Below are 14,973 nucleotides of genomic sequence, written 5' to 3'. Positions count from 1 at the left end.
GTCGTAATCCCTGGAATATCTAGGATGAACATATCCATGGGTGCAGAGAACGAAACTGAACGTAACCCCTTGAGTATCTAGGATGGTATCGTCTATATATAATAAGATCGTTGCTGGAATTGATTTATAACAGTTAAGAAATATATGGAAGCACAACACACTACGATTGCTTTTCATTCCGCATTCTCTTTATACGACAACAACATGCATGCAATGACGTCACTAGTGTTTTGAATGATCGGTTATATTTCACCGATTCTAGATTGACCCCAGATGGACAACTCGTGCAACAACACATACATATCTACATATCTACATATATCTACATATCTACATATATCTACATATCTACATATCTACATATCTCGCCATGCATAGTCTAGCCAGGCTATATACATCATGAAGCATGTCTTAATTAAAATGATTGCAAACTGTTTTGGTTTTCTTTTTAACGTGACTGTTTAAATAGGATAATGATATATTTGCGATTTTGATTGATCAATGAATATGTTAATGAACGTTTGCTTCCAAAAACATATTAAAATATTCTTTCAAATTGAGACTAACACTTGTCACGCACAACACCAGGTGGTCAATATTATACCTAGAATATGACATATCATTCTTGATGGAGGTGTTTGTCTTTATCTCCTTTCCATATATGCTACCTCGCTTTAACAATAGCAGACTTTAAAAATTATCTCCCTTACCTGTTATCAGATATTATCTAAATAATCCTAGAGTTGTTTCCCTTAGTATGCCTTGATTAATAGTATCAGACATGTTTTCATTCTAATATGGCTCTTGCGTAATGAGCTATGTCGTAATCTATCTAAATATTTATTTCTTCAATTATTTATTCAAAATTGTCGACCTCTGCCGGAGGTAATATGTATAACATGGTAGGGTAGCATATATTTGAGGGACCCGCCCTTTGCTTCGTTTCACGACCTGATTACAAAGTAAATTGTGAACAATAGGAGCTCGAAATGTTTGATTCAAAACCTCTGAAAACCTAAATACGGGGGAAGGAGGGTGGGGACTGACGTATGTGAGCATCCTGGATGGTGCCACAACATCAGAGCATATTGTAAGATTGAAATGTATTGAGTAGGTACAAGTATAAGTATTTCTACTACTTTTTCTCCCTTTAATACATGTATTTACGTCGGAGGCAAGGATCAAACAAGTCGAGCCATTGGCTAGAAAGCGCTCCTCACCTGCGCAATGCCGCATAGTCATACGACAACATCTGCTCTCCGCCAGAGCAGGACAACTGATTCCGTTCGGGGACGGATGTTCCAGTACTTGTCGAGAGCGAGTGGCTATCCCATACGTGTATCCGCAAGTCTGTCCATTCCGCGTGCACGCTCCCCACGGATCCCATGGTCCCACCATACAGTCGACTGTAGATATAAGTATACATTGGGAAACCAGGATTAAAATTTACAGTGTATCTATTGTTTATATTTGCATTTTTTGTTTTCATTTTTGTTCTTGAACAACACCTAATGGATGGTTTTGCCGTAAGTACACTGGATTTTGTTACCAATATAAAATGATATTGTCAGTATTTCTACTAAATCGTTAACTTATGGTTCTAACGCTTATTGTAAATAATGACTTGATATATATTGTGACATATTCTTTTTTGTTCTAACGCTTATTGTAAATAAGGACTTAATATGTATTATAACATAAACATTTTTTTCTGACACACTTTACCTATCATACGACAGTCTTTGGAATAATTTGCATAATGGAGTCCGTCGGGACATCGTTCGATGCAGCGCCCCCTGTAGGATATATATGGAGGTCGACATCGGGTACAATAGTTCCTGTTGAAGCAGGTCTCGCAATTCGGAATCTGGCAATCTATTGGAGGAAAAAGAAAATGTTTGCTATATCAAAACAATGTTGCATTAAACCAATATAGCAATTGCATCAAATTAAGAACATCTTCAACAGATCAAGGCAGATGTTCAGAACACGCCTGGAAATAACCAATAGTCTATGTGAATCTTTGGGATACTGTCGTCCTCGAAACAGTCTAAGTCATATTAGAACGTTGCCCACGAAAGATGGGCCATTGACAGACTCGTTTATAGTGCCATTATAATGATTTCATATTCTCGGGCATCTAATATCCATCCCATTCGGTCACCTTAGACAGCGGGCTAACCAGTCCCGATCACTAACTGTAATACCAAGCGTCCATTAGGGTGCAGATACTACCAACTTTATGAACATTAGTTTGTCTACCAAAACAATGGACTGGTTTTTCTATCCAAACAATAGACTTACCTATTGCCGAAATATTACATATCTAATAGGCCTAGTGAGATACTTTCTCGGTGAATGTTTCTCATGAATGATGATATAATATTTTTATTATCATCAAAACCCTTAAGATGTTAGTCATTGCTGGTATGTTTACTTTGTTTAGGCCGCTTTAGTTACCCGTACTTACTGTTCCTCGTACCAGTACTGACGAGTCCTAGAATGTATTTATTATTTTGTAGACCTAAACATTTCAATAGACGACAAAATAATGTCATAATGCTATTTTGTCCTGGGGAGACATTGTCAGGATCAAAGAAAAGGTAGGGTGGGGATGATGAAGAAATATCATTGGGACATTATATGAAGGTTTCGCTTTTTTCTTAAACAGAAATAATTGGATACCCCGATTATGTACACTGTGTCACTGTTGGCCTTTAGATGGAGTTCGTCCCTGTAAGGAAGGCCTTGTGTTCCGTCATCAGGCCAAGACATACCAGAGTCTCTAAAATACACTTGCTACTCCTTCATAGCGCTGCATCAGCCAAATTTGGGTGTTGTGCGACTGGTTCGTCCTTTGTCAGTATTATGTAGCTGGGTGAGGTTTCCTGCTGGCTGGATTTGGCAGTATAGTTCAATAAGATAGCACTATAAAGTCGGCATCAGTTCCGCCTTACCATCAAGAGACAGCCTCCAAAAACACACACACTCGCACAACACATACAGTTCACACACAGGGGAGGCCGTCCTTAATGACAGTAACTGTTGATATGTATAGGTATATATAGGTAAACAATGTAGTCAGAATTTGAAAGGGCGGCCATCTTTCACAACAGTACACACGCTTTAACGAACCTATTAATAGACAAACTTTGTTGATTTTTCTTCATCGGTTAAGTGATTCATACATACCCGGTACATAAGAATGCATAGGTACAACCATACACACAAAACTGCACTTCATTTTTAACCCAACACAGAGTCAATAAAATCATAAAAATATATTTTAAAAAAGTAAAGGGTCTGTATTATAATTATTTGTGTGACCATGATTCAGCCAGATTTCTTTGATATGTATTAATTAATTCTCCCGAGAACGGTACACTAAGGTCGGTGTGGGTGGCAAGTTCATATTCAAGGTCCTAGAGGTCAGAGTTCAGATTGCCATACTGGGGCATATATTGTATTCGAGTTGTCTTTTGTGAGTAAGGAGGAGTTGGGCAGGGATGTAATCATCCGCGCGGCGTGTTTGATTTTTTGCTTTAATTGTACACTGCACACTTCATATTAAAGACACATTTGAAGTGATATGTAAATATAATCGGTGAATAGAACTTTTTACTCCTATCTTCTCGGTCACATAAGTGCACAGTAAAGATAGAGTCAAACACGTTACAGAATGATGTTAGTTAGACCCGGCTTCTAGACCGTTATTTATACAAGAGGTGTGCCATAATTATCGACAAAGTATTTGCAATGTGTATTGAGCTATACCTTATCATCAATGTACCAAGCAAGCATATACAATGCAAATATCTATTTTCATTTCAGAGTATTTTATTGAATATGGATTGTATCAGTCTGATTAAAATACAGTACATCATTATACACTACGTTATGATCTGTATTTTAATCAGGTTAGGATTACATATTAATGAGATAATATTTACATTATGTGTGACAGTCTCCCATTACTCCTGTGTTAATAAACCAGATGGTATTGATCACCGTATAAATGCAGTCCAGATCACATGACGTCACTTCCATCAGCGTCAAAAAATGTTTGTCAATGCGTTGCGGGTGAATCAAACCTAGCAAGGATTTCGACTTAGAACAATCGCGTAAATATGACGTCATTTTGGTGCTTTGTTGATCATAGTCACGCCGAGGCTTTGTATTACACATGAATTTGAATGCAAGCCAAGCACTACAATGAAATCGATTTCACATGTGCCGTTCTTTCAATTGAACAAACAGGGGAATAGCTGAACTTAAACCCCAGATTTAGCAAAGAGAAAGTGACGTTTAACGTGTCTTAATGTAAATATAACAATTAAACGCTTGTTAGATTGTATTTATTGTCAATATCAATGCAATCTGGGTGGCAGAAACATATTCATGACGCCCTCTATTTATTTGTCACCCAGATTGCATTGATATTGACAATAAATACAATCTACCAAGCGTTTAATTGTTAAGTACAACACACCTAGCCTATGACAGTCATCCTCATCCATCTATAAATATTTGACTTCCATCGAGAGTATTCTTTTTGGCGTCACCTAAGGATTTGCGTCTAGAAGACCTCCTTAGACTCTGTCGATTGCAAATGACTTCTACCAAAAGGACTTTATAAGTTGTGAAGGTAAGAAGTTGTAAACATATGACTAAGGACCATAGACATTACGACAAAAATGAAATCATGAAAATGATTCTTCAACATCAGCCACTTATCTCGATCTTTACTTATAACGTAACCACCGGCGACAGCTAAGCTGTATGATAAACGTGATGATTTCAGTTTCCCAATAGTTAATTTCAAGTTCTAGAAAGTAGCATCCAAGGGCTTGCTCTCATTATCACGTGACATGTGTCGACCACTGACCGAAAAAAATAACAGCACAAGGATTCGAATGATGCAGGTTGATAGAAACAGTGGGAACGTTTAATGGTCTACAACATGATCTCGTTTGGAGATATTCTTTTTCCTTGTGCGATAGGAAGTCGGACGTGTTCGATGTTTGTTAATATGCCAAGTGGTTCCGTTGTAACGACTCCTTTTCTCATTTGAGAATGAGGCTAAACCCGTATGTGACCTAGATTATATGTCGGGTGTCATCGAGGAATCATAAGACGCTCGCCCCTTTGGGACACATGGTCCATTTCTCCTTGTACTTTTCCGATGGTTTCCATGCAAATCTCTGTTGTTCATATTTCGCCCTCGGTTTATCGGTGTTTAGGTTAGAACTACGGTTTCGGTATTATGTTTTGTAGGTTATTATCTAAACTCAAAATATATGGGGTTTTTTTTTATTGTCTTTAAACCTGACTTTACTAACAACCGTAATATCCTCTAACGTTACTCCCTTGATGAGATGCATTCACTGTCATATCTGGCGAAATGCACATGTTAGCTTTTCACTCTCACACCCAATCAATTGATCTACTGGGTCGCTAAAACCAGGTTCCCCTATTTATTGAAATTAAATGATCCTTCAGTTTAAAAACAAAAATATATATTTTTTACGAAACCATTTTCATAATAAGGTTTGGTTCAAGAAGATTCCTTCAGATCAGTAGGATGATTTAACTGTTTTAAACGCTAAACCAAACTATAGATAAATGAATATCTCTCCTGGCACTGGAATCATGATTAGCTTTACAAAAAATACTTCAAATTTTAAAAATGCATTTAAAGAAATATTGAAAAAATAGACTTTTGCAAAAAAATCCTGTGTTCGTAGCGATTTTGCCTGTTTTATTTCTTTCCAGTAACTTTGTAAAACATATCCTATGGGATAATTGTTTTAACTCATATTAAGCTAACCATGCTTTGTATATTATGTCTCATGCTTCTATATCATTAAGCATTAACACGTGTTAAATACTTTCCAATCCTTGACAAAGAATTTTAAAATTAACCACAATGTATTGTAATAAAGCAATGGAATATGGAACATTTAAAAGCATGTAATAATGTATACATCTATATATTAATCACGCGGTGGTGTAATGATCGTTTTATATTCAAATGAGGTCCCTGTTGATATTTTGTCAGAGATTATTGAACATACTATGAATCATTGGCACTCTCGACTTTAAATAAAGATTTTATCGTGACATGGCCGTCTTTTTATTCCCTAGCATTTAAGATATCGCTGAAGATAGCAGGACTATCTTGTTAAATGGAATATCTGGTGCTAAATCAGTGTGGGAATACCAAATGGCGGGTTTCATCCTTATCCGTTAATGAGTAGACCACGACTAGACAGTTTAACGGCATAAGTATAAAATTGAAACCGGAAAGCACACGATCGCTATCATATTCCGGAATATATACGACGGTCGTTAAACTTAGTTGTAATTGCGTCCATTTTGCTATGAACGACGATTTATTGCCTTATTGTTAATTAAATGAGTAAAGATCACTTGTTGATAGCTAAGTTATAGTATGACAGTGTATCGATGGTATGGAAGAGACGCTAAAACAAGCAATATTGTTATTCGATTTTAAAAAAGGGTGCGAGACGATCATTCGGCGATTATTATCTTTACTGTCATATTAAAAACCCGTACTTAAATCATTATAACAGAACAGTCTGTCTCGTTCTGATGGCGTACGATTGATTCAGCATAGTTTGATTGATAGATACTTTGATAATTCCCCGTTGTTCCTTTATAAGGTATGCAATTTTTTTTTCTACATTGGTGACCAAAAGAGGTATTTTGAAGATTTATTCCGAAATTATGTGAGAGGATGTTGAATACGCTAACATTTTCGAATTATCTTTCGATTTCCCATTGGTTTCCTACATGCTATATATACTAATTCAATATTCTGGCAACTTTAACACCCTTCAATTTTTAACTACGTTGTTTGTAGATAGCGGTCGGCTAAATCACTTAGGCTGGACGCTACACGTGTCCATGTGTTTATTTCAGACACGCGTCATTACTGTCGACACGTGTCATTAATCGCGCTCAAAGCGCGATAATTGATGGACGAGACTACTTTACTAATTAGGTGTACAAGACAGGTCCCTCCCCCAACAACATTATTACATACCCTGTGGTAATTAGCTTATGTCATAAATACAGTGAGAAACTATTGTAAAACACTTTTGTGACGTTATGGAAAAATGACGTCCCATGATTGTCACGACAGAATGGAAATTCGCCTATTTTATTGGGAAACTAATTTAAGAGTTTTCGCTTATATTGCACATTTCTTATTTCAGTTCTGAGATGAATATATTATTAAACTCACGTCAATGTAATGAGGAATGCATTAAATTTCTGTAAAGAAGCGTTGAATGTGTTTGAATACAAGAGGCCCATGTGCCTTAACGGTCACCTGAGATTTGAAATATTTCAGTTTATTTAATTGACCATTTTTGGCCCCACCCATCAGCCCCTTGGGGTCAGTCAGGGCCAACATGTGCATGCCATCAAACTGTCATCCCAAGCTGATAATGTTAACCAAGTTAGAATGAATCCCAATCGAAATCAAACAAATTAGAGTCAATAATGTGATTTCCCAATATAAACTGTAGTAAAGTTTAACCCCTCCCCAGGGGCAAACGTGAGACCCCTGGGTCATGAAATTCACATTTTTAGTAAAGTACCTTAAGACCCTTCCATCTATGAAGAGTATTTGATTCCATCATATCTGAGAGTAGAGAAGAAGATTTTTGAAATTTCAATCAATTCGACCCTTTTTAGCCCCGCCCATCAGCCCCTGTGGGTCTGTCAGGGCCAACATGTGCATGCAATCAAAGTGTCATCCCATGCTGATAATTTTAACCAAGTTATAATGAATTCCAATCGAAATCAAACAAATTATAGTAAAAGCTGTGATTTCCCTATACATATCAACTATAGTGAAGTTAACCCCCTCACCAGGGACAAACGTGAGACCCAAGGAAGGGTCATGAAATTCACAATTTTGGTAAAGCACTTTAAGACCCTTCCATCTATGAAGAGTATTTGATTCCATCATATCTGAGAGTAGAGAAGAAGATTTTTGAAATTTCAGTCAATTTGACCCTGTATTATTCACAATTTTGGTTGACCTTAAGCCATAGAAGCTCCCAACAAAATTAAATTTCATTGAATTTGGTTTAGGGTTTTGGAGAAGAAGTCGAAAATGTAAATTGTTTACGGACGCACGACGGACGACGCACGACGCACGACGACGGACAAAAGGCGATTTGAATAGGTCACTTGAGACTTTGTCTCAGGTGACCTAAAAAGAACTCGATCAATATCTTTTAGATCCCATTGCACCCTCCCTTCCAATAATAAATCAGGTGTTCTTCGGAACATTTGATGATAAAGGCCTCTGTAACCAGAAGGAGGTGTTGGTACCGGTTATCTGCCCTTACTAGGCGAGCTATTAATGGAGGGAACAGCTATTACATATATATATATATATACGACAGTTTCCCGTACTCACGATAACAAACGCTGTACTCCTGACGACGGACTCCGTAGTAATCTGACGGACAGCTATGTGTACACACACCCCTCTGTCTCATACCGCTCCGCTCCAGGAACAGGAACAGACGAGGCCGACAAGTGATACACCCGTTAAACCGTGAGCAACTGGTACACCCCCGGGGACACGCGGGGTAGTGCCCCACCACCGCTAAAAAAAGAAACAAAGACAAATCAGTACAACGTGAACCTCCCGGGATACACGACACAGTGTCCTGCAATCACTGAAATAGTAACATTCACAAATCAGAACAACTTGTTTTTATTGGAAAACAGCAATAATAGTATCCGGCCATTTGCGCAAAGAAAACAGAGCGCGTACTATCGGTGCTAGACTGGCTCACTGTCTCTAGAATATCAAATTATAAATAAAATGGAGCTTACTGATTTTGGTCTTTAGGATATGTCTGATCCTAGAGTTTCTAGGTTTCAAACTAGGGGGAGATAATCGGATATTAGAATTTAGCATAGCAATTCTTAACAAAACCTTAGGGGCTGGTGGCCAATTTAGATCATTGCTTGAAATTAACAACTCCATGGGAGATACAAACGATCACACCTTATACATATTGTCAGTTGTCGACATTAAGACAATACTATCTCTATTTATTAGCATAGAGTAAAAAGAATGAACAGTATTATATAGATCTTTATACCATTCCCTTCTATGTTTCGCATTAGCACAAAGAATGTGTTGGTATTTTAGATTGTCACTGAGAGAAATGGTAAACCCCAAATCTTAAAAAAAAGTTAAGAGGTCAAGTATTTCCACCAAATTTCAAATTTATTTTTCTAAAGCACACATGTGTCAAGACGTACGGTATTGGCATGCTATCACACAATCTGAGAGTTTAAAGAAAGCCAGCCTTCAAATTGTCCTTTTGTCCATCGGACATGCATGTATTCGGGTTTTTCCGACAAGGTCGTTCAAAATATCCGTGTAAGGCCCGAGGACGTACGATTGGTTTTCTTTATTTCCGTCGATATTCGTGACTAGATTTGTGTCTAGTTTAACTTGCTGTCAAGCCAAAACGCAATTCGTATGGAAATTACATGGTCCAATATCCTGTTTCGATCATATTAAGATATACAATTGAAGTAATTGAAAATTGATAGGTAAAGTACAACAGGTAAAAAACTGTTATGATAAAGTCTACGATCTAATGATTCTGCCCGTCATATCTGACGTAATTTAACGCATACTGCAAACGTTTCCAAAATTCTCCCTAATTCGAGCCGAGGCGGTTATAACAAGACTCTTCGGTAATATACACAGAATTTCCTTTGGCAATTAATAGGCGTTCATGTTTTCGTGTAAAAACCAGCTATAAATCAATCACGATGTTAGAAAGTCATGCGTTGATCGGCGCGAAAGCTCGATAGGAATTCCTGGTTACTTACATTGGACGTATTATCATGTAAACAAGAATGCATTGAACCTTTGTTTATAAAAGTTAAACGTACACAAATCTACCACAGGCACGCGAGAATAAGTAACAGCATTTTAATGGGAATTGTAAACACGCTTTGACTATGTATTGTATAGAGAATATTGCCAAACGATCGTCAGGTCCCTGTGAACTGTATACTATGTAAGCTGGCTTTACTCGTCCTGTGAACTGTATACTATGTAAGCTGGCTTTACTCGTCAGGTCCCTGTGAACTGTATACTATGTAAGCTGGCTTTACTCGTCAGATCCCTGTGAACTGTATACTATGTAAGTAGCTTTACAAAATCGTATCACTTTCTCTTACACAATTATTAATATATTATATCCCTCAATAAGAAAAAAAGATCTTTTAATACACAGGTTTCGATGAAAAAACCCATAAACAACAAACACACAAATCGAAATCAAAAAAATATTCACCAATAAATTGACGATAGCCTCAGCGCCATAGTTTATCATGAAGGTGTGTTTTTGATGCATTACGATCAGTGGGGTACATTTACACTGTGTAAGTAAATGTCTTCCAGATAATTGTTAAATTTCAGTCCTTTTTCACCAATTACAGCCTTATTTCTGCTCTGCAAATCTGATGTGACTCGCGCCCATGATCTCGGGTGTGATGAGAAGTTCTTAAGATTACTACGCATTCTGTGTGTTGTAACGAGACTACCAAAGTAAGCTTCCATTATGTAACTAGGGAACTATTTTTCAAATAAAAAAATGCATTTTCTCTCTTTGTCCGTTGTAATAGGAGACCAAACATATATAAATATACAACTACAAATTGTAGCCAACGGATTCCGAACAGATTTTTAAAAAAAAATTCTCCTTTTCAAAATATATAAAATGTTTATAGATGTCTTCAAAGAGTACTAAATTAAGTTACAGAGCTGGGTAGCAAGGCCTTAAGATATTTTTTCGATAGACGTGCTAACCAGTAAAATATAGCCTTATTTTTCTTTACCAGTGAATTATAAAGGGATGTGGTCAGTTAGCTGTAGAATAAGTAAATTACTTATGTGACATAAAACACGTGCTACTTGTTTACAATACTTTATAAGTACTCTGACCTCTGTGTCCAGTTCACACTGACCAGAACTGACCTCGCTGTGTTTGATGTAAGATACATATGTACAACGAACTCCAAAGAATGTTCTAAGAACCCTTTAATTCGGATAAGAACCACTGGTAATTGAACTACAATTTGTTTCAAATAAGCTACATCTCCGACAAATATAGCGAGTAAGTATGATAAATTAAAAACACGAACAAACTGTTGTATAGTAAAAAGTTACATATTTCACGCAGCAATGCGCCCTAAAATTTGAGTTTTTTCTTTCTTTTATACACAATTGCACCTTAAAGAAATGCTATCGTATCCGCTTCTGTAGTTACTACGCAGTATTCGGTCTCATAAAAGGCAATTATTCTAGGCCACTATTATTATTGTGTACTCATTAATGTTGATTTGTATTTCTGTAGGCCTACCTTGGGGTGCCATTTTATACATTTTTGAATGTTCGTGATAACTAGTGTATACACTGTCAGCGATGTATCACCTTTAAATTGTTTTACTTCATACAAACACACAAGTTTGTGGAAAACAGTGATGAATGTACAAAAAAGATATTTTATTGGATACAAAACCCCAAAAGTGTCATTTTCCAATGAAGTTAAGGAGATATGACACATAAACGTGATTAATATGGGATGGTATCAACATCACAACGAGTATTTGAAATACGAGCACTCAATACTTGTACTTTGTTAGGTCAAACTATTCTGACCGCGTACGTAGTTGTTTGAAGAAAATCCTGTATTACCATAAGTCAGTTACCAAAGAAGAAGTCCGTTTGATGACTATCGTTCGAAGCATTGGCAATCAAAGCGAATCAGAGGAAAGGTAGCGTTAGAGTGGCCCCCCTTTACGTAAACCACCCATGTCTGTTTAAATACAGTACGTCAAGATGGCTTTAATAAAGCAACACCGGAAGTTATCAAGAAATGCCGGGTCTAAATTGTGTTTGAAGGTATTTGGAAGACAGTTTAAGGCAGTACTTAAAAAACTTTTTTGTATATAACATTGTGTCTAGGTGGTAATTTGTTAGAATCGGAGGCCCACATGCTTGTGTTTACCACATCTGTAACCTGTTGAGTCCTACTAAACAGTCGACACGTACCAGGGAGAAGCTCTGTGTTTGGATTTAGCGTGTGCTATGCGTCGTTTATCTATAACACCCTGGATTCTATAGCAGTGTTGTTATTGTTTTTAGAACTATCAAAGAAAGCTTATTTCAAGCGTTTAACAGCCAGGTGGCAACATCTATGGTGCAAATTGCAGACTTGCCCTAAAGATATCGCTCATTGGGAATGAGTGAATTTGATGTACTTTCTAACGATATGTGTTATTTCTGATTTGTTTACTGTCTGTTCCTGTGGTGTCAAATACTTATGCTAATTTGTCGCCTCAGGAATACAAGTATGACTCCACACAGTGTTAGCTATGTACCGTGTCCATACCCTTCTGAAGTTCTCTGTGTATCCGCCCCTGCTCATCATACAAACTCATAATCCATGGCAAAGTATACGACGGTAACGAAGCAATATGAGGATTTCTAACTCAGTGTTCGTTACTTGCTTTTCAAAATTGCAACATTTACTTTAAATTGTCAATGGTTTGCTTAGTGTGGATTTGTTTTAGCTCATCCGATTCAACACTGCGATGTTGTAAAATTAACAGTAATTTGTAGGTTGGTAGTATTGTGCGATTTGTACCTGCTGCCTACATTTAATGCTTCCTAGGAGGCGACTATATTTGGGAACTTTATCCCTTATCTTTTCTCTTAAATTTATTATATAACTAGTCCCTCCCTTGACACTTCCTCGCTTTTGGCCCCAGTGTTTGGAGGATTTTTTTAGGTGGAAGGCCTTTGAGCTGTGACATACCAAAACCATAGAAAGTTGGCACCAGATGCACATGAAACATAGCTAACTGGCCCATTCTAGTGTCAGTGTGTCGGACCAGGTGTTAGGCCATTGTGTCTGTGACATGACATTTCTGTAAAAAGGCGAAACTATTAAGCGGCCCTTAAGTTGGTTCCATTCATTTTAGAAACCGAAACGGCACCAAAATATAAGAGAAAATAATCTTTAACATAAAATATTGTCAGGGGAAACACAATTCGGCTATCGACATATACAAGTATTATCCAAATATCATGAACCAATACCAATAATATGTAAGAAATTTATTGGTTATGATTACAAGAAAGAAGAGCAAATACATTCTACACATTTTCACTAAATTTTCAAACACGCTAGACATATAATGAATTCTAATGGTAATACTATCTGTATTCAATAAAAAGAAAAATGTGCATTATTTAGGAATGTTGCTGTTAGATGAGACTATATTACGATTCCTATTCAAAATCATCTGAACGCGACATAAACCTAAACGGTGTATGACGACCACCTGATTGATTCCCAACGGAACAAGACATTGTGATTAAACCTCTTTATAGAGACCACCTGCAAATAACACCACATTTTCTCTGCTACCTTCGCTAGATGGCTTTATAAACATGTTTAAAAACACATTCCTCAAAAAAGTCTCTTAAAATCACTTAAAACATTCCTTTATCGTGACGTTTCATGAGTACAGCGTTAACATGGTAGTGTGGAATTCAAAGTGGTGCTGAATTGTCCATTGTAGATGATGCATGTCGAACGTGTTGCTGATTGAAGTCAAGAGAGAAAGTGCGTTATGGATTTCTCGTACTTTCAAACCCTGCAAAAACCCCACGTGTCAGTCACTCGTACAGTTATAACTATTTGTTTATATAAAACGGTTATTTGAAGGGCTGATGAGGCGCCGACAGGATTACTGATAGCCGTCCTTCGTCAAATATCAGTCACATCGTTTAAATGTTTTTCACTACACGAAATTGTGTTGTATATCATACCGCCTATACAACACGGAAGCAACATAACAGTATCACTGTGTTCTGTTTTATAACTAACTACGGGAAGCAGTCAATCCATATGAAATGTTTATAATGCCGTCCGCTTTTGTTTGACGCCACACCAGTGAAACGGTACCAAGGAAACGCCGGGGTAACATCAAACACCCATAGGTTATTTAGAGAAAGAACAAATTTCAGATAAAGCAAACACATTAAGCATATTTTATGGAAAGAATGTGATGTGGCATTTTTTCTGCAATGAGGACGTTTCAGGCTTGCTGCTTTTATCATGGCTCGGTAAACTGCAACTTTAGCATGGCAAGGAATATATATTACTCAATAACATTTCATACTTAACTATCCAAAATCATTAATTCAGCACGAAGAAAGCCGATATGCATTCCACATCAATGCAAAAATTACACTGGTTGAATTAGATCTGTATAAAGCGCATACTATTTAAACATTGTTGCAATGACACATATTTAAAGCGAAAGTGATCCAAACAAGCATTTTATTTGGAATGTAAATTATTCAGACGACCATAGATCACTAGTTGATGTTGGAAAAAAGCAATGTCCTTACATACCTAGGGACAAGTGTCCATAAGGAAGACACGTTAACCAAAACTTAATTGAAAAAAGCAGTGATGGATTAAATAGTCAAAACCCCCATATTTTTTTGATGTGTCTATAATGCATTGTCGAATATAGGCTATAATCATTGTGGTTATGAGACGAATATAGGCTATATTCATTGTGGTTATGAGACGAATATAGGCTATAATCATTGTCGTTATGAGACGAATATAGGCTATAATCATTGTCGTTATGAGACGAATATAGGCTATAATCATTGTCGTTATGAGACGAATATAGGCTATAATCATTGTCGTTATGAGACAAATATAGGCTATAATCATTGTCGTTATGAGACGAATATAGGTTATAATCATTGTCGTTATGAGACGAATACAGGCTATAATCATTGTCGTTATGAGACGAATATAGGCTATAATCATTGTCGTTATGAGACGAATATAGGCTATAATCATTGTCGTT

At 36.9% G+C, this 14,973-nt stretch overlaps 1 protein-coding gene across 1 annotated transcript in view; it reads right to left on the bottom strand.

Annotated features, from left to right (window-relative positions):
* Window positions 1-14,973, bottom strand: part of LOC117325871 (R-spondin-2-like) — a 48,204-nt gene that overhangs the window by 5,157 nt on the left and 28,074 nt on the right. Inside the window, exons 2-4 of the mRNA XM_033882369.1 lie at window positions 8,456-8,647; window positions 1,726-1,875; window positions 1,221-1,406 (exon numbers count right to left, since the gene is read on the bottom strand). Coding sequence (XP_033738260.1) covers window positions 1,221-1,406; window positions 1,726-1,875; window positions 8,456-8,647 — 528 coding nt within the window. The remainder of the gene's footprint in view (window positions 1-1,220; window positions 1,407-1,725; window positions 1,876-8,455; window positions 8,648-14,973) is intronic.

The sequence above is a fragment of the Pecten maximus genome, chromosome 4, assembly GCF_902652985.1.
Source record: "Pecten maximus chromosome 4, xPecMax1.1, whole genome shotgun sequence".
Lineage (NCBI taxonomy): Eukaryota > Metazoa > Mollusca > Bivalvia > Pectinida > Pectinidae > Pecten > Pecten maximus.
This window is presented reverse-complemented; position numbering and strand designations above follow the sequence as displayed.